The sequence below is a fragment of the Lonchura striata genome, chromosome 3 (assembly GCF_046129695.1).
Source record: "Lonchura striata isolate bLonStr1 chromosome 3, bLonStr1.mat, whole genome shotgun sequence".
NCBI lineage: Eukaryota > Metazoa > Chordata > Aves > Passeriformes > Estrildidae > Lonchura > Lonchura striata.
In genome coordinates, this window is record NC_134605.1 from 69,698,267 (window position 1) to 69,716,949 (window position 18,683).

The 18,683-nt window shown below is 44.5% G+C and overlaps 1 protein-coding gene across 1 annotated transcript in view; it reads right to left on the reverse strand.

The window, feature by feature from the left end:
* Positions 1-816: 816 nt before the first annotated feature.
* Positions 817-18,683, reverse strand: part of FOXO3 (forkhead box O3) — an 88,002-nt gene continuing 70,135 nt past the window's right edge. Inside the window, exons 2-3 of the mRNA XM_021553805.2 lie at positions 16,836-18,270; positions 817-4,940 (exon numbers count right to left, since the gene is read on the reverse strand). Of these exons, the coding sequence (XP_021409480.1) occupies positions 16,870-18,270 (1,401 nt within the window). The 3' untranslated portion in view covers positions 817-4,940; positions 16,836-16,869. The remainder of the gene's footprint in view (positions 4,941-16,835; positions 18,271-18,683) is intronic.

Consider the following 18,683-nt stretch of genomic DNA (forward strand, 5'->3'; position numbering starts at 1 on the left):
TTACAACAAAACCTGAACAGCTCTTGCTATGTTTACCAAGGGATATCCCCAAGCTGTTCTTTACTGGTGCAGTACTTCAGGGCAATGTTCCTGTGGGCTCTGCATGGACAATATCACGTTTTGTCCCCCTTAAAAGATGAAAACCCCCTCCCCCTTTTTCTTGAAAATATAATTTCCTCCTGAAAAACAACTCAAAAAGACCATTATACATCTCTGGCTTCCCATCAGGATGGAAGAAGAAATTTTGTTGACATGTCTCTCATTTCTGAGCACGCTCTTCAGTGCCTCTGCCAGAGCCCTCAGTATAACTTTCTGCTGAGTCAGGCTGCTGGTTTTATTATCCCAAATCCCAAACGGGTGGTTTCAAGCACTCCAGGCATTTTTCAAAGACAGTCTGAAACCCAGCCAAGCCCATGGTGGGGGGTGTAACCCTTCTCAGGACAGGTCTGCAGCCGGACTGGTTCTCTCCCAGGTCAGGCGAGCTGGTCTGCAGCTGCAGCGTGCAACTGCCACCCCTGGGGACAACCCCGCTCTGTCCCCAGAGTCAAGTGAACTTTGTGATTTTTTAGCAGCAGTAAATAATCCCCTGGGGGTTATCTGACCTCCAAAACTACACTGGCTTGGCTGAAGGATTGAAGGGCCGAGGCCCATGTCAATATGCATTGACAGATATTAGAGGATGCAGGCTTGGGACCCCTGCCCAGCCCCAAGCACCCCACCAGCCATTTTCACTTACTGCTTGAAAAGTCACCCCCTCTCCAGGTCCTGTGTAAACACGTCTGTCTGTGGCACAATAAAACAGAGCAAAGACAAATGTGCAATGTAGAGATCCATTATGCTTTATTTACATGCGTCACCATCTCTTTTACAAACTAGATTACAATTTAAAATGGAATACACAAGGCAATATCTACTAACACCAAGTGGAGTAAGCACTGCGTCTCTACTTCATTTGGAAAGGGGCAGGTTTTGCTCCAAAACAAACTTCCTTTCAACCTCTGAGTAGTAAGGTAATATATTCCTCCAGGGCAGCATCTTTTTTCTTGGTTTTCTTTTTTTTTTGTTGTTTTTTGGTTTTTTTTAAATATAAAATCCTCAGTAAGACTGCAACGTGAGAGTGTCTGCTTTCAAATGAAAGTACAAGATAGCCCAAATGAAAAATATAAACTGTTCAGCTCTTCAGTATGTAAAGACGGCCATGCGCGATAAGGCTGTGGATTTAATATTCTTCCAATTTACATGGCTTGAAACAGAAACAGATAAAACAGTTTTACAGATACTGTATACATATTTTTTCCAATCATGCAACTTTTGTAAAAAAAAGTTAAACATGTGAAGCCAAATGTACAATCCATTTTTTCCAACCCATAGTTACGAAATGTATCTGGTCCCCCTTCGCATCTGTTGGCAATTCCAAAGGTATATTGTGTACTTGAAACACTTACAGGACACCAATTGCCAAGCAATGATATAATTTTGGAGAAATACATGACCTAAAAGGTAACTTTTTTAGGCAATGGCACAAAAATTTCTGGAGTTAAGCAGTGTTTAACTATCTGATTATTAAGAGAAAATTTCTTTTACAAAATCATTAAATCAAGCCCCAGCCTGTGACTAGAAACTGCATAAATAACACCTTTTTAGAACTTTTGTTTAGACCAAGTGTTCAAAAAACAACCATGTAATTGTGACCTTGACCTTCATCTGTTTTACATCGTTTCACAAGGACAACTTCTAGGCATAAACATGTTTAAAGACTCAAAGGCCAAATTTTCAAAAAGTAGGTTCCCCAAACTAGCTATTCAAGGCTTAATTTTGACACCTAAATAACTGGACCTTTGAATTCAGGGAGATTTATTTAGCACCTCTGGAGTAAAGGGCCTTTGCTGGGCACCTCAGCAGGTGAAGAGGGTGATGACCTTGCCCTGGGCCTGGGGGGACCTGTCCCCTCCCCTTCCTTCAAGAAGCCATGAGAGCTGAGCAGCTCATCCCCTGTGACCACGCTGGAGTCCCTGATGTTTGGTGCCTGACACCAGGCACTTCTGCTTGAAAATTTTGGCCCCAAAACTGAGCAATAGAAACCAAACCAAATTGAAGAGGCTGGCCAAGTCCATTCCTCTTCAGTGAGTGCTGGGATGCTCTTCAAAGCAGGGGCCCAAGCTGTCCCAGCCACACCAATGGAAATGCTCCCCTTGACATTGCTGGGAGGCTGGTTAAGCCTTTCAGCCACTAATGCTTTTATTATTTCTTAAAAAAAAAAAATAAACTTCTCTGCCATTGATGGGCTGTCTCTAAATCAAATGTTTTTTCTCAATTTTCCAAACAGAGCAGGCCATAGTTTTGTTTCTCATTTCTGCCAGTGGAAAGCAGCTCCTCTGAACCCAAGCAGACTAAGTTGCTGGAACAGAGCAGAATTTGCAGCCATTTCATTTAAGCTTTCAACAGGCCTTCCCTTGCCTTTGACAAGATCTGAATCTGTACCAAGAAAAAAAGAATTATGGGGTTAGGTCACTTTGGCCATACCATCAAGTCAGGCTTTACAGATCTGTCAGTGACAGTGGGTCTTTGGGCAGCACCACAGGTCTCACTGGAGGCTCATCTGTATAGGGATCAAAAGCTGCACCTCAGCCCGGGAAGCCACCAAGTGAGCTCTGCTGGCAGCCAAAACCAGAGAAGCCTCAGCAAAAGAAACACCAGAGGGAAGTCCTTCAGCATACACTCAAATTTTGGGGTGTGCCAGGAAGCTAAGAGCTCATGGCACACACTCAGGGTAGGCCAGTGATGAACTCCTGACCAATTTCAGTAAAAGGTGCCTACAACTGGACTCAGGTCAGCAGGGTGCCCAGCTGTGCCACACATGCATCCTGGGAAGCAGGCTGCTGATAGACATGGGCAATGTGCACCAGCCAGCCCCAATGAATGCAATAAACTAGGCCACTTGCTAGCAAATAGAACCCCTCAGTGTAAAAAGAAAAGTTTTTTTAAAAGGCAAATGATAAACCCTTGGCTGCTTGAAAGAGTTGATATGCTACAGGTTTATGCTAACCACAACTGCACAGAGCCTACACAGTCGTAACTGCAGGGAGAAACCAAGAGGTGCATCTTTATGAGAGAACAGCATGGGGGCTACGGTACAAAACCAAAACTTCCATCACACTAGGAGTCGTTGTTTCACCAAAATCACCTCAGGGACCTGGAAAGTAAGGAGTGTGGAAGGGCCCACGAATGCTTGTGAGTGTTGGTGCATGACTGTGCATGTGTGGTGGCAGTGGCAAGAGAGAGTCACTCCACATTGCATGGGATATGGGTCGGTGGGAGCTCATGCACTGAGACCTTGGGTTAAAATGCTAGTTTTGTTTTCCTAACATCCATGCATAATGATCCATTTCTGTACATAATAAAATATATTTATATATTTATATGCATAATGCTTTTATGCAAAGGAAAAAAAACCCTCATATATCGCTTTGGAGAATTATGTATACACTGTCCTATTCAGAACCTCTTCATACCAAATTCCTATGTACCACTGGTGTCTTCCCCTCTTTTTTTTATCCCTCCCCCCCGATACTAATAAAAAGTAATCAAACTTTCCAGATTATAGAGAGGATCTATACAGCACCATACCTTTTATTCATTATTATTATTAATTATTATTCATTTTACAAAAGAAAAATCTTAGAAGCAAAATATATAAAACTGCCTTGTCTTTCAGTGTCATTTATCCTGCTACAATCTGCGCTCGTATGAAAAGCCATTTGTATGATACTGTCACCTTGCCATTCCTACTCCTGCTTCTTCTGCCACAATGGATTATACATAAAGAGAAGGAAAAAATAATCAAGGATATGTCCAAAACAACAACAACAACAAAAATAAACAGGATCTCTAATGCCATAACACACGCTGCAGTGATCTGTGCCTCAGCTCCTGGCACTGTCACTGCAAGTCACCTGCCGATGCCCGGCCGCTCGGTTTCCTTTAATCTGTGTTTCCGAACACATCTCTACAGGTGACTGCATCCACCTTGCGTGGCAGCTCAGCCCAGAACTCCTGACCAGCTCTCTGTGGCAGCAAGGGCAGCTTTGCTAAGGTAAGGCAGGAGGGAAGCCTGCTCCAGCCGGCAGGAAAGGGGCTCCTGCCTCGCTGCGCTCGAGGGCAATGGCACCCGCTGGCAGTCCGTCCTTGTGAGCCAGAAAACTCACTAGCTTCCCTTGTTTTGCAACCAACTCTGGGCTGACCCTTATGGCAAACAGGGGTGTACCATTAAACTTAAGGAAAGAATAAGAAAGAAACAAAGCAACCAACCCAACAAACAGGCCACGCACATCCTCTCTCTGGAATCCAGCCGGCTGATAGGAATAACAAACGCTGTACCTTCAGAAAACCCCGACACCTGAGCAGTGTTGGGTTACAGTCATTTCCATGCACGTGCACAGTGCCTCAGATTCCCCAGGGAGAGAAAGCAAAAATGGTTAAAAATCTATGGAAATCAAACTGGAGGCTGTAGGGGGGAAGGTGGGCAGATAGGGAAAATCTCTAAAGCCAACTTAAAACAACCCATAAACCATTAATATATTGAAACACCACATACTCATTGACAAGTAACTAGTGTAAAGGCTACACAGTATGTTCTTAACAGGATGGTGCTGAACATTGTCTCCACAGCAGGTGCTTGGCCATCCCAGAAAAGGAAGATTTTGCATACTTCAGAATGAGTTCAATTTTCAACAAAAAAAAGAGAAAAAAAAAAAAAAGAAAAGAGTGGGGTGGGAAAATAGGTTCTTCACTCCAGTAAGGGGCCTATTAACAGTCCGCTTCATTAGGAAAATAATGCAGGGTTCACAAAGGTTGTAAGCTGTAAACAGTATCACTGTCCACTTGCTGACAGCAGATTTGGCAAAGGGTTCTCTCTCTACATCTCGTGTCAGTTTGAGGGCCTGGAGAAGAAAAAGAAAAAGAAGAAAAGACAGTGAGATTACTGCATGTAGGGAAAAAAAAACAAAACAAAAAACCTCACAACAAAAAAGGCAACCAAGCAAACATCCAAACAGAACAACAGCTTACACTGAGGAGCAATTCAGATATGTTTGCACCCAGGAGCTTGAAACATATAGCAAGGAATAAGATGACCCTGCCTGAAAATACTTTTCCCTTGCCAAGGTTCATGTGCTGTTGGAACTCAAAATGTCTCTCAGACATTTTTAGAGATTCCAGGCCTTGGTCAGGAGCATTTTAGACCCTGCCAGGCAGCTGGAAACAGCTGTTATTTTGAGTTTGAGCCATGGAATGAGTTACCAACTTTGGAGGTGGAACAAACAGTCACAAAGGGTTAGATAGTATAGTAAAAGTAGTTACAAACCAGAGGGGAAATTTTTTTAGTATTGTACAGGGGGGTTTTAGCACCTGTACAGGGGGTTTTACTTTGTACATGGAGGTCAGAAGTTCTAAGATGGAGGAAAGTGGGCTGATCCTGTTCTTCTTCCTTGCCTCCATGTTCTTGGTGATGCTGGCACTTATGGATTGGTTTAGAGTAGAAAAGCACCTTGTAATATAGGTAGTAGGTATTGGGGGGAAAACTATAAACATGTAATACGTAATATATCATATAAAAGATAGCAGCAGCCCTGGGCGGGGAGAGAGAAGAAGACAGCAGCAAACAGGGAGGATGTCAGTGTGTGTGTGCCTCTACCCGGGCCGCTGACCAAGCAGCCGCAGCCCGAGAAGACAATCTTTTAGATAATTAACAATAAACTGCCTTGAGACCGAACAGCAAGAGACTGCGGAGTTTTTCTTTGGAAGCATGGGTTGGAGGAGAGACTTTACCACCACACGAGACCCTAGACCAAGCCCGGGGTTCTCACAAGCTGCTACCAAACAGGACAGAAAAAACCCTCTCTGCAATGAAAAATGATGGGCAAGTCTGATTTACAGAAACCCAGTGCACTGTCCATTTGTTAAGCGTATTTACAGGTAGAAGCAATGAAGGATCTTCCAGCTTTTCTCCATTTTTCATGATCACCTTTTCTCAGCATTTGCAAAAAGCTGAATAAATCTTCTGTAAGTGTTTGTCATCCACCACGACCCTTGAAGGACAGATGAAGAGGATGCTTAAGACAAACAGTAAGGAGTCATGAATTTCAGTGTGGACTTTGGGGTTTTCCATTTTCCTGCTCACACAACACACCAGCAACACACAGGGTCCACCTGGCTTTAAAAACTGGTTTATCTATCTTATTCTCTAGCCAAGAAACTTCTCTGAGGAAACAGAAGCATGGGGAAGAAACCTTGGATACAGCATGGTGATGAGTATGAAGAAACATGATAAGTAGGTATAGCACTGAAAGCAGATGAACATTCCAACCAAGGGAGTCAAGGGGACAGAGTTTTAAAGGTACTCAGTGGCTTAGAGATACAGGCAGGCACCACATAGGGTTTTAGAAAGTATGTACATTTAAACATTCCCATGAAATCCTCTCACTCTTTTAGAAACTTCCCTTGGTAGACATCTGTGTTGCTGGGCATGTAGCCTCCAGCTTTGAAATACCTTCTGAAAACAGTGCAAGAACAAGGTGACACTTGAAACCAAAAAGCCATTGAGTTGATTTACAGGAATGTCTTTACTTTCAAAAGACCCTGCTAGCAGGCACCCTCACGAAAAATGGTGGATTTAGTGGAACTTTAACCAGGATGAGCATCTCCTGTAAGGAGACGTCTCCTGTCTAAGGTGCCAGGCACCTATCCTATGATAACAATTTATTCAAATGACCTATTCTGATAATGCTAAATGATTGATGGAAATTTAATCATTTTGCCTCAAGGTTATTAGAGCAACAGCATGACAGCTGCTCTCTGTGCCATTAAGGGAGAACTTCATTCAGCACAGCTTAGGGAGCAGACAGATTGTGCCTTTCACCCAAACAAAATTTGGCTTTAACCTTAATTATGTGGAGGGGTTTGGGGTAGACTGTTTTGTGAATAAAGGGATTTCTGACTGGATCAACATATTGATTTCTTCATTTTCAAAGGGCAAATTAACGCTGGCCGTTCGTTAATGTGACTATCTGCCAATGACTCCATTTGGTGTGCCCCGATGGCCGTAACAAGGTCAGCAGAAGATACCCAGACGGGCCTGGCAGCCCCCAGTTAAACCTGGCTAGTGGCTTGTAAGCAGCTCAAACAAGTGCAAGCCCATTTCTCTACTTCTTAAAGCCTGAGCACCAGAGGGGGCTGGAAATGAGGTCCTCCCCAAAGGACAACATTCTCTGAAGGCAAGGCTCGTGTCCCACAGCTCAGCAAGTCAGCTCCTTCTCAGACAGCTGCCAGTTAATGTTGAGCATGAGCTTAACTGTGGAACATGTGAGACGTCTTGCTGACTTTGAATAAAACTATTTATTAAAAGTAAAAGAGTACAGAAATTCCCAATAAAGAACCGGAATATTGCTTAATGTTTAAATCAAAATCTCTGTGAAGTATTATACTGTGAAACCAAGTGATGAGAAAAAAATTGGAGATGGGATAAGTTGAGCATCTTTTGTGGACAGTGGCACTGCCAAATATTTTTTCTTGTGGGACCTGTACTTCAGACAGTGCCAACATTTTGGAGACAGATGCACAGCTGAGGTGTGCATCACATAGCATGACAAAACTATGTTCCATTTTCACAGCTCTGCTTACATGAACTTTGTAAATGGATTAAAAATGAAAACAGCTATATCAAAGTCTTAACCTGCCTGCCTTCAAATTACCCTGTTAAAGTTTGTAACAAACTCACACAGTCTTGCTTTCTGTCTCACCACAAAAAGCCTATTTACCCTGACTTAGCAGCCAGATACCCCACAGTGATGAAAACTGTATCAAGGCAGGGAAACAAGTGGTCCAGTTATATCTTCATTTATCACAGAATCACAGAATGGTCTGGGCTGGCAGGAACCTTATAGATTGTCTAGTCCAATCCCCCTGAAGTGAGCAAGAACATCTTCAACTAGATCACGTTGTTCAGAGCCCCATCCAACCTGGCCTGGAGCAGTTTCAGGGATGGGTCATCCACCACCTCACCAGGCAACCCGTTGTGTTGTTTTACCACCCTCATTGTAAAAAACGTTTTCCTTTTATTTTATCTAAACCTACCCTCTTCTGGTTTAAAACCATTTCCCTTGTCCTATTGCAACAGGCCCTGCTAAAAAGCTTTGCAAACAGTCATGCAGGAAATGAGATGCCCCTTTCTTCTGTCCTATTCTCTGCCCTCCCATGCTCTACCTTGCTACTGACCAGTTCCAAATGTTACTCTCATTCTACTCTGTGGCCAAGCTGACTGGTTCTAATTTCCCACCAGCAACAACATTTCTTCACCTCTGTCTCACATCATTCCACCACTTAACTGGACTCCCAAGCCCCATGCCAGCTTGTGCACCATCAGAGCAGCTCTGAAGAATCATTTGCCACCTGTTACTTTCTCCCTTTGATTCCCAGTGGTGCCAATTATGACACTGGACATTTCTTCAGAATAGAAAGGTGACACAGTGATGCTCCCCAGAGCAGGGCATAGATAACATGCCCTGGTTTATCAGTGAACCAACACAGCTCTAAAGTTTTCTGTTTATAATTATGGTACAAGAGTCTGCACTGCCAACACACAGCTCCTCTGTATGGCAGCCTAACATGGATCTCCTGATTTGGCGGGGAGGCTTGCTGGGTGGATCTCATATTGGAAAATATCACCTTTCAGAGGTCTGTAAAACAAGCGTCCTCCCTGGGTACCACTTTGCAACAACTCTCCAAGGACAGGAATTCCCAGTTACTACTTTTACTGTCTAGACACTTGGGGCACAAACATTTTCAAGGAAACTTGTGTCCTTTAGTGACAGATGTGCATTTGTTCTGGTGCCTCTGCCTTTCGATTTGTCATTGCTTCCAGCAACTGAGCTTCTACTCCAAAGTGGGGGTAGGCTCAAAAAACAAGACTTGATTATGTGTGGTTACAAGTTAATATTCTGCCTGAGGTTTCACAGCTGAAGACTGAAAAATACACAGAATTTGCTTAAAAACAAGTAAGAAAGGTAACTTCTGTGGCCAGTCTTTCTGTAACGACAAAATTACAGCACGAAGCTTATATTTCAAGCACAATAAAAATTGGAAATCCCAATGCCACAGCATGTATGCCACAGTGACAGCCTACAGGCTTCGCAGACACTGCATGAGGATGCCACAGGATGGCCCCATGCTGAGGGACAACTGTGAGGTATGAGGACAAAGCCCAAGGACAAAAAAAAGAGGTGGCAACTTAATGTGGCTTTATTTCCTGAACTTTCAGGCATGTTGCAACTTTGCTTTTTCTCTTTAAATTCTGCTCATAAAAATAGATTTTTCCCAGCTCAGAAGTGGGAGCAGAGACTAAGGGTTGAAGGATGGAAAGAAGAATGCCAGCACTGAACTAGGACTTATGTGAGATAAAATGTTGCAGTGCTTGTAGCTGCATAAGCACGTAAGGCACGAAAGCGTCTCTTGTCCTTCTGTTGCTGTTCTTCTTCCAAGGAACACTGCAAAACCATAGGATGACCAAGTATTTTGGAAGTAAATGTAACTTAAGACAGCAGATCATTTTCATATCCTGCCCTGGGAAAGAAGGCCAGAACTGTAGTGAGGTGCCACAACTATTTATAAGCAAGTTATTCTGATATCCCACTGCTCTACAGCACCATATAAAAGTCCAGGCTGGAAGGGACCAGCATCGTCTGGTCCAACTTTCTGTTCAAGGCAGGGCCTTAGGTAAGACTGTTCAGAATCCTGTCATATATGGAGTATTTCCAGCACAGGAGAATCCACTGCTCCTCTGGGCAGTTAATTTTACCCACAAAGAGTAAAAGTCCCATTGTAGGACTTTACCACAAAGGGTGAAGTCCCATCTACCCATTTTATAGTTGAAAAGGAAACTCTGAGCCCAAGCACTGTTGATAGACAATTGCTGTTGAGAACCATCACATCAGGCTAGGTTTAATCCTCTGCCCTGGCTAAGACAGGAGAGCTTAGATCCAGGACAACTTCTTTCCATAAAGTTATCAGGTTTCTTATTTGACAACTTTTGGTCAATTTTATCCCCTCTATTTTGCTCAGGAGCCCAAGGAGGGGGATGGAAATCCTGCCAGTTATGGGTGACACTGCCAATGACTGAGAGACATTAGCCCAGGTGTTCAACACAGCCCTCTAAAAGCAGGATGGACTAGATGAAGAAGGCCAAAAATACTTACAAAATACATCTTTTTTTAGGGGTAAATCCCATCAGTTGGAATAACTGTGCTTTCTTTAGGCACTTGGGAGCACTGGGAAGGAGATGTCTACAGTGGATCACAAAAAGGTGTGTACCTACTACACCTGTGCACGACCAGAGAAGGATTTTGCTTGCATTTTTGAATTGGAAGAAAAAGAGTCACATTTTAGAGTGAGAGGTGCCTGCATGGCTAGAGACATCCTGAATTATGGGTTTATAGTGCTATGGAAACATGCTATGTACCCGTTATTCTGAATGTGCTCACAGACAGGTTCTTTTTCTTTGCTAGGTACCAACCCTCTTCTAAAAACATCTTCCCTGCTATGGAATTTTCTTGTTTTCCTCTGTGGTAAATTGAAAATGAGGCAAATACCATGTTGATAAAAGACAGGACATCTTCTATTATAACTTACAAGTAGCAGAAAAGGCAAGAGAGGAAAGATCCTACCTCAAACCTAGATTTTATCTACATTTGTATGTAGATAAAAGCCAGGAGACTAGGCAGTGCAAGGGAAAAACAATGGCTAAGACATTCAGCTCCACTGTAGAAGTGCATAAGCACAAGGCATTCTCCACAGCATCATCTGGGAAACACGGCCTTTTTCCTGGAGTCATGGCAGACAGCCGTGGCTGCACAGCAGCTTCCACCAGCCGAGCTGCGTCCCCGTCCGATTCCTGCTCAGCAGATGTCCCCTCTGCCAGACTCCCTAACTGCCACCCTGTGCAGCAATCTGAGTGGAAAAGCTGGTTAAACAGCCCTGGCAGACGGGACCAGAGCGGGGCACTCCCACCAGCCACCACAGGTACCTGATTTAACGGGGAGAGCATCACCACACACCGTTCAGGGGACAGTGCTGATGGGAGCATCCTGCTGGAGATCCTTCACCATTGGTGCCAGGAGGCCAGGGTGGCTCCTTCCTTCATCCCCCTTCCCCAGGCCAGGACAGAAAGGTTGGCTTTCGTACTGTGTATTGGCACACAGTACTACTCAAACATGCACTCCCACCGCCCACACTGTACCTGGGCTTTTTGGCTGGCATCAACAAAAGACTTAAACCTCTCCAGCTGTCAGTTCATCACCTGGGCTGAGTGCCCAATTGATATGAAAAAAAGATCCTGACCTTTCCTCAGCTGCATGACGCTATGTTTCTAAAAAGGAGCTCTTATTACGCACTTCTTCAAGAAAATATGCTTTCCTGGAGGCTATTTAAAAGTCTGGCTCAAAGGAAGGAATGAACAAAGAAAAGCCACCTGTAACCAGCCCAGTTATCAGGCAAACCACATATCGAGGGACCAACACTGATCTGCAGCTCTAAACAATCATTAAGGCTCATTCACATGAGACATAAGATTTGCAAAGACTCATTCTGTAACAAAACCTGTTCACTGCTGATCCAAGGAGGAAAGCACTGGGGAGACCAGTTGATGCGGGCTGTTCTAAAAATATCAGTTTGTGCTGTCATCTGTGAGAGTATGTCATCCTGTAATCTTAGCATCTACAGGGACAGCAAGTTTCTGCTTAATTATTGCTGCTGAATCACATGACAAATCATGAGGTTCTAAAAAATACATCTATATAAAACACCAACAGAAGAACACCCAAACCACAGGATAAGACTGCTGTCCTGGCTTCAGCTGCTTTACACTCACAACACATGCCTGTGGAGCCAATCCTGGTTTTTACAGATCTTTTCCCTGCATTCATAAAACCCCAAACAATAAACCCAGATTAAAACCATACCAGAACAAAAAAGCCCTACTCCCAGAAGCAGTGAGCAATTCATTGTGTTTGTGTGTCAGCTCCTGCTGTCTTCACACAGCAATCACAGCATCTCTGCCAGCCCAGGACTGGCCTCTGTATGCAAGGGGCTTTGATGAGCTTCAGTGGGACCTCAGGGGGGGCAGTCACAATGGGGTTTGCCCCAGTGTCCCCTCTCCTCCTCCCTAGCAGCCATGAGCACAGAGTTTCTTCCTGTGCCACTAATATGTTCCCCAGCCACTGAGGAGCCTGCTCAGGGTAGGCCCTCCTTGGAGTTGAAGGGATCCCTGTTCCCCACAAAATACATTTTCTACATAGATATTTTTGTTCAAAGACTAAACTTGGCATGTGTGGAGTTCAGCTAGTCACAAAACCACCTTTCAAAACTTGGGCTGGCAGAAACAACATTTAAATGTTACAAGTGCCACCACCTTAACCACTAGCCTACTAGAAATGGAGCAGAAGAATGTGCTGCTCTTGAATTTCTTTTAGGTTTTTTGAAGGCAGACAGCCCCACCTTAGCTCTGTGTAAGAAACCTGGCAGCCCTATCCCTAAGAGCTCATTTTTGAAAATAAGAAAGCAGGAAGTGCAGCTATGGTTCTGAGGTAGTCACTTGTCATCAGGTAAGAGGTCCAGCAATTCAGTTTTCATGGGCAGAAGTTTTCTGGCAGGAAACAAAAATCATCTGCTTTGTGACAAACTATGCAGAACTCTCTGATTCAAAACTTCATCCAAATAGAGATCTTCAACTACCTGTTTTTGCTTTTAAGATGGTGTTGTAAACATGAAGTCACCCTCAGATCAATTTGTCTTAGGTATGAATTGTACACAGAAACAGGCTGAACACCAATTAACAAACTGGCAAGTATTCCAAGCTGATATGGACTAATGAAAGACTAACAGACATTTTGTTAGGTTTCCTAAGATTTTTTTTTCACCAGAGATGTTAATCATCAAGTGTGACGTTGCTATTTGCAGCTTGTGTATTCTGCAATAAGATGTGGGACCTAGATGATACTAGTGGAAAATGAGTGACTTTAACTCATCTGTCAAGTATTTTACATGTAATTTTCGAATAAGTCAATGTGAGTCCAGCACAGCTCTGTTACAGAGCCCAGAGGCACCCTGATAAATGACACATTGAAATCTCTTTCAGAAGATGCAGCTTAGATGAGTTTTTCAGACAATGACACCAACTCAGGAAGTTCTTGCCCTGCCCATGCTGTCAGGGTTGGGCTGCCCATGCCCAACCCTGACAGAACTGCTGCCTACATGATGCCATTGTAAACTGGATCACTGAAACAATCCAGGTAAAAACAACTTCTTGGATGAGTTTTGGTGCTGGAGAAAATGTTTGCACATGCAGCAACTGCTCACCAGCTCCTGCCCTTCCAGGCAGCAGCACATGTCCTGAATAGTCTTCCCTGATGCTCTTTTGGGATTATTCTTTGGCAAAAGCCAAGTCCCTTTGAACTTGCCAGGTGAGACAGACCCCGGAGCAAAGTGCAGAGTTGTGGGAATCCCAGACTAAGAGAAGGACCCATTAATTTCAAAATAAAAGGTATTCTAGAGAAAGGTGAGGGAATAGTGATGTCTATTTATTGCTAAATCTGCTGAAATACCAAGGTGATGATTATCTGAGTGGGTGGAGGACATTATCCAGTGCTTTTGGAAAGCAGGTAGAGGGAGAAGAACAGAGGCCCCAGGCAGTATAAGTGGAAAAAATTATGGCTGAGTGAATAAAGCAAGAAAAAAAAATTGATTTTCTCTATTCCTTCTTGTAAGAGAAAAATAACCAAACCAAACCCAAATTCATCTATATGGCTCAATGAGGGCCCTCTGAAAGGCTGGGCCTGGGCAGCCTCATGGGCACAGGTTGATGGAGATTGAGCAGGGCTCTTTGCAAGGACCATGCACAGGCTTGCGTGCAGCAAACGTGCACAGCCACTAAACCTGCAACAGTGGCATCTCCTGCAGGGTTTTTTGATTTCCCTATGAAGAAACTGTAGTTGATTTTTTTCCAAAGTAAACCTCCCTCTATACCTAAGTATGTATAAATTAAATATCTGTGTATTTGCCTTCTTTCTTTTCTTCCTGAAAACTGACTCCAATGTTTCTCTTATTTTTAATAGAAAACACAGCAGTCACTAGGTATGCCAATAATCCACTGTAACTGCTTTTGCCTGCCTGCAAAACACACCTGGCTACCCTAGTGAAATGGATTTAGCATAAGCAATTGCCAGGCTGCTCTGCCGAAAGTGTTCTCCAGTCTTTGGGCTTGTAAGGATTCATTACTGGGGTCATGAACATTGCTGAGAGAAGATTTTCATTCAGTGGAGAGTAACCAAGAAAAGCAATTCAGAATGATTGCATCTGATGTCATGCGAGAAGCCCCTATCAAAACACAAGATGCTCTCAGGGAGGCAAATTCTCAAACAGCGCTGCTTAACAGATGAGAAAGGGTGCATGATGAACCAGCTCAGCAAGAAATCATCTGTGCTTGCACCTGATACCAGAGGCACCCCACAGCAGCTGGTCCACTTGTCAGGGAGGGGGAGAGAGGCTTCCACAGATGACTGGACAGTAATCCACTGAGGAGAGCTGTCTCGTTAATAAATCTGTCCTCTGCAATGAGACTCCGCTCACACAGATGTGTCAGTTCCTTTATTCAGAGGGAGCAGCCTGAAAAAGATCATGGCAGCTATGCTTTCCATAGATGCCAGAGGCTGGGGTGAAGAGGCAGCAGGGAGCATCAGTGAGGAGGTGGGGTGTTGTGTCTCCTCCACACTGCCCATGCAAGTCCCCCGCGGTGGCTGCTATGGCTGCTACCTACACACAGCACGTGAAGCTATGGAAGCAAGAGGCTGCCCTATTTGCCTGTGTCAAGCAAGACCATCAATAACACCTACTTTTCAGGACCCATTTGACAGATTGTACTTTTGGATGTTGCACAGCAATAAAGTCCCTACAGCTGGTTTTTTCACATCATGCAAAGAAGGTTTTTAAATCCAAGCAGCTCATGCACCTGAAGGAAAAGAGAACTGTTCAGCAAGCATGACCTGCTATAAACTTTTGCTTCCTCAACCTTGAATCAATTCTGGTTTTTCTCCCTTTCTTTTCCTAAATTCTCCAGTATCAGAACTGAAGAAATCCCAAAATTCATCTTTGGCCCTGGTATTGCCAAGTTGCTGCCTTGCTCGGGGTCCTTGGGACGCAGCATCCTCTACAGCCCTTCTCCACAGCTCATTTCCTGGCTGTGCACGGCAGTGCTCTTGCTAAGAGTCAGAAGATGTGCAAGAACCAGAGGAAATCCTTGCACTGACAGAGAAAGGACTGTGCACACCAAGAACTTCATCAGAGCAGGGCAGCTTTGCAGATTGACTGAAAGGAGACTGCCTGGGCAGTCTTGTTCTCCCTCACAGACAGCAGACCACAGCACATCTCCTGAGGTGCTCCATACACACAGGAAACAGAACAACATTCTCCACGTTCACCACTGCTGCTCACCTACCACAAGGCTTCCCCTTGAACATTTAAATGTGCAATAGTGAATGAAAACTTAATTAAAGATGAAAGGGGTAAATTATGCACTGTAAAGTCAAAGGACACTGACTCCTTTCTGTCCGTCACCTGGAAAATAAGAAAGCTTGAAGTAAGCTGTAAACTGCATGAATGCCCCATTTAACCTCACCACTGAGATGCTCTACATACTATTCTGAAGTTAATAGAACACTTTCAATAATTTATAGCTAACCTTTTATCCTACTACATTATGAAATTTACTCCCTTATACTAATAAATAAACAAAGGAGAAAGGGCACTTTGTGTGGCACCTGCCCTATGAGTCAGGGAATATGTATGTGTGAGCAGACAGAGGTATGGGCAGGATCCTGAAGAATCACAAAAGAATGACAGAAACAATGATTACAAGTCCCCAGCTGTGGAAAAAAATAAATGGGAAAAAACATATCAATCTGGAAAAAAATAATCCGAAGAAGTTAACATTTAAAAAACACCTATGTCAAAACCCAAATCTCCAGATATTCCCTTGGTGGAGTTCAAAAGAAAAAGATACCTACCCCATTCAGGGGCAGGGAGAGGAGGAAAACAGTTATTGCATACTTAAAACAGTAAGTAGACCAGGACATTCCTGAGACCAGGATCCCACCAATATATAATTCCTCCATTTGATACCTGTTTTTTGGCCAAGAAATACAATTTTACAAAAAAGCAACCCTAACAACTTTGCTAGTGTTGCTATGCCACCGCAGATCAGCAGAATCAGCACAACTCCAATTCTGCCCAGATCTGTCCCACACACCTGATCCCAAGTGAGTGCTGTGATCCTGCAAAGACACACTTCCTCCTCCCCCACAGCAACACTGCTCCACTGACTGCAGAGCCCCTCGCCCCATCCCAGTGTAACACAGCTTGGCTACACGTGGCTTCAGCTGCAAGAGGGAATCCATCTGTTGTGACTTCAAAGAAGACAAGCTAGAGCTCTGTGATTCCTAAAAACCACAAATATTCCACCTTGGTTTGCCTGATTTGTGATTTACATTTCTCATGCCTAAATTAAGAAGGGTGCTGAACACCAGATGCGTGATCAACAGTGTTGCAGTCAAGCAGCTTAGCCTCGTTTCCCTCCACACCTCCACGTTTCTTGGCTGTGCCTGTTGCATACCAACACACAGCAAGCCATCAGAAGCCAAATTACTATTATTAGTGTGCACTAACTATTAAGGGTTTGGTGAAACTCCAATAAAACTAAGGAACCAATCATTTTACCACATCTATGGGGCACTGACCTGTTTGCCCGTTTTCCCTGTTCTCAAAGATCCTTCAGCCTGGTACCCAACTCTGTGATGAAGCCTGTTTAGCACCAGTGAAGTTCCCCACATTCAGACTGACAACGTTCTGAGCTGAGATGAGGGAATCAAAGTTAAAATCCAGCCCATCGGCATCCATGAGTTCACTGCGGATAATGGACTCCATGTCACACTCCAGGCTCCCATTGAAAATATCCAGGTCCAAGTCACTCGGGAATTTCTCATGTCCCATGACCGGGAGGTTCACGCTAGAGGAGTACAAAGAGGAGCCTGACAGCGGGTCAGAAAGTGTTTGCATAGACTGATTGACAGGTGACTGCTGATGTTTGCTGGATCCCAAGCTGCTGGAATCACTCAAGCCTATGTTACTGATGGAATTGGACAAGGCACGGCTGCCACTAAGAGAGGAGTTGTGGGACTGGTGCTGGTGATGGGACAGGTTCTGATTGACCAGACCGCCCTGGCTGGACTGTGCGGCAAATGACATCATGGGGTCGTTGCGGAGCATTATATTCCTGCGGGAATTCTGGGCGGACACAGCCGTGCTGGCTTGTGACATGAGTGGGTCAGACTGCGTCATCATGACATCGCTGTGACTAAGCGCATCAGAGGTGAGGAGATCCTGCAGCGTCTGGTTGTTGTAATGAGAAATGGAAGAGAAGGTGGCCTGCTTGTTCTCCTGAATTGTCTGCATGGGTGACTGGCGGAGGGAATTCAGGGACGACGGCCCAAACACAGCATTGTTGAAACTACTTGATGGGGAGCCCAGTCCTGAACCTTTGGAACCATAAGGAAAACTGGAGCTTCTCTGCATTATCCCTCCTGTGGGTGACTGCTGGGAGGGAGGGAGTGTTATATTGTCCAAGAGATCATCCATGAGGTTATCAGTCAGTCCATCATTCAAGTTCATTGTCCCAGCCATATCAGTCAACCTAGGCAACTCCACAGTACATGGTTTGTTTACTGATGGGGACAAGCTCGATGGACTACTGTACAGCATGGGAGAAAGTGGAGCATCATCATCTTGAACATCATCGAGCTCGGTGCTTGCCAAAATTGGTGACAAGCGGCCACTGATCGTACTGGCATTTGAATTTGTACGGGAGCGAAAATCTGTCCACGCATCCAGCTCGTCGCTGCTGCGGGAGGTGGGACTCCCTGGCCACTTGGAGAGCTGGGTAGGGCTGTCCTCACTCGTCTCCTGGGCTGTCTGCAGGGCTGCCTTTTTCTTTGCTGCCCGCCCTCTGCTCTTGGTGTACTTGTTGCTGTTGTCCATTGACACAGCGCGTCGCCGGGGCGCCTTGCCGCCTTTTCCACCATCTGGATTGATCATCCACCAAGAGCTTTTCCCAGTGCCTTCATTCTGCACCCTGACAAATCGGCTATGGAGTGACAAGTTGTGCCGGATCGAATTCTGCAGAAAAAGAAGAAAATAAAGCATCAAGACTGGCACCCCACTTCTTTTACAAGTCAAATCTCAATCATTAAACCAACATCCCACGATAACAGCAACATGAATAAAATCATTGGACCCTCCTGGACATCTCCATGAATTTCTCTGGTGCTGGATATGGGAGAACTGGAGTGTGACTGTGGCAAGGCAGCGTCCTGCTGTAAAGCAAGCCCCAAGCTTGCACTAGTTGTGCATTCCTTATGCCTATCTCCACATCCCTAAAAGCTTCATCCTAAGAAAAGGAGAATTACATTCCTGCTAGAAAGGAGCTAGATGTTTCTCCCTTACTTTTTACTCAAGACTAACTATTACTATCAGTAATCTTGCCATCAGTTCCTTGAAATAAAAACTGCAAAGGCACAGCAAAAATCTGG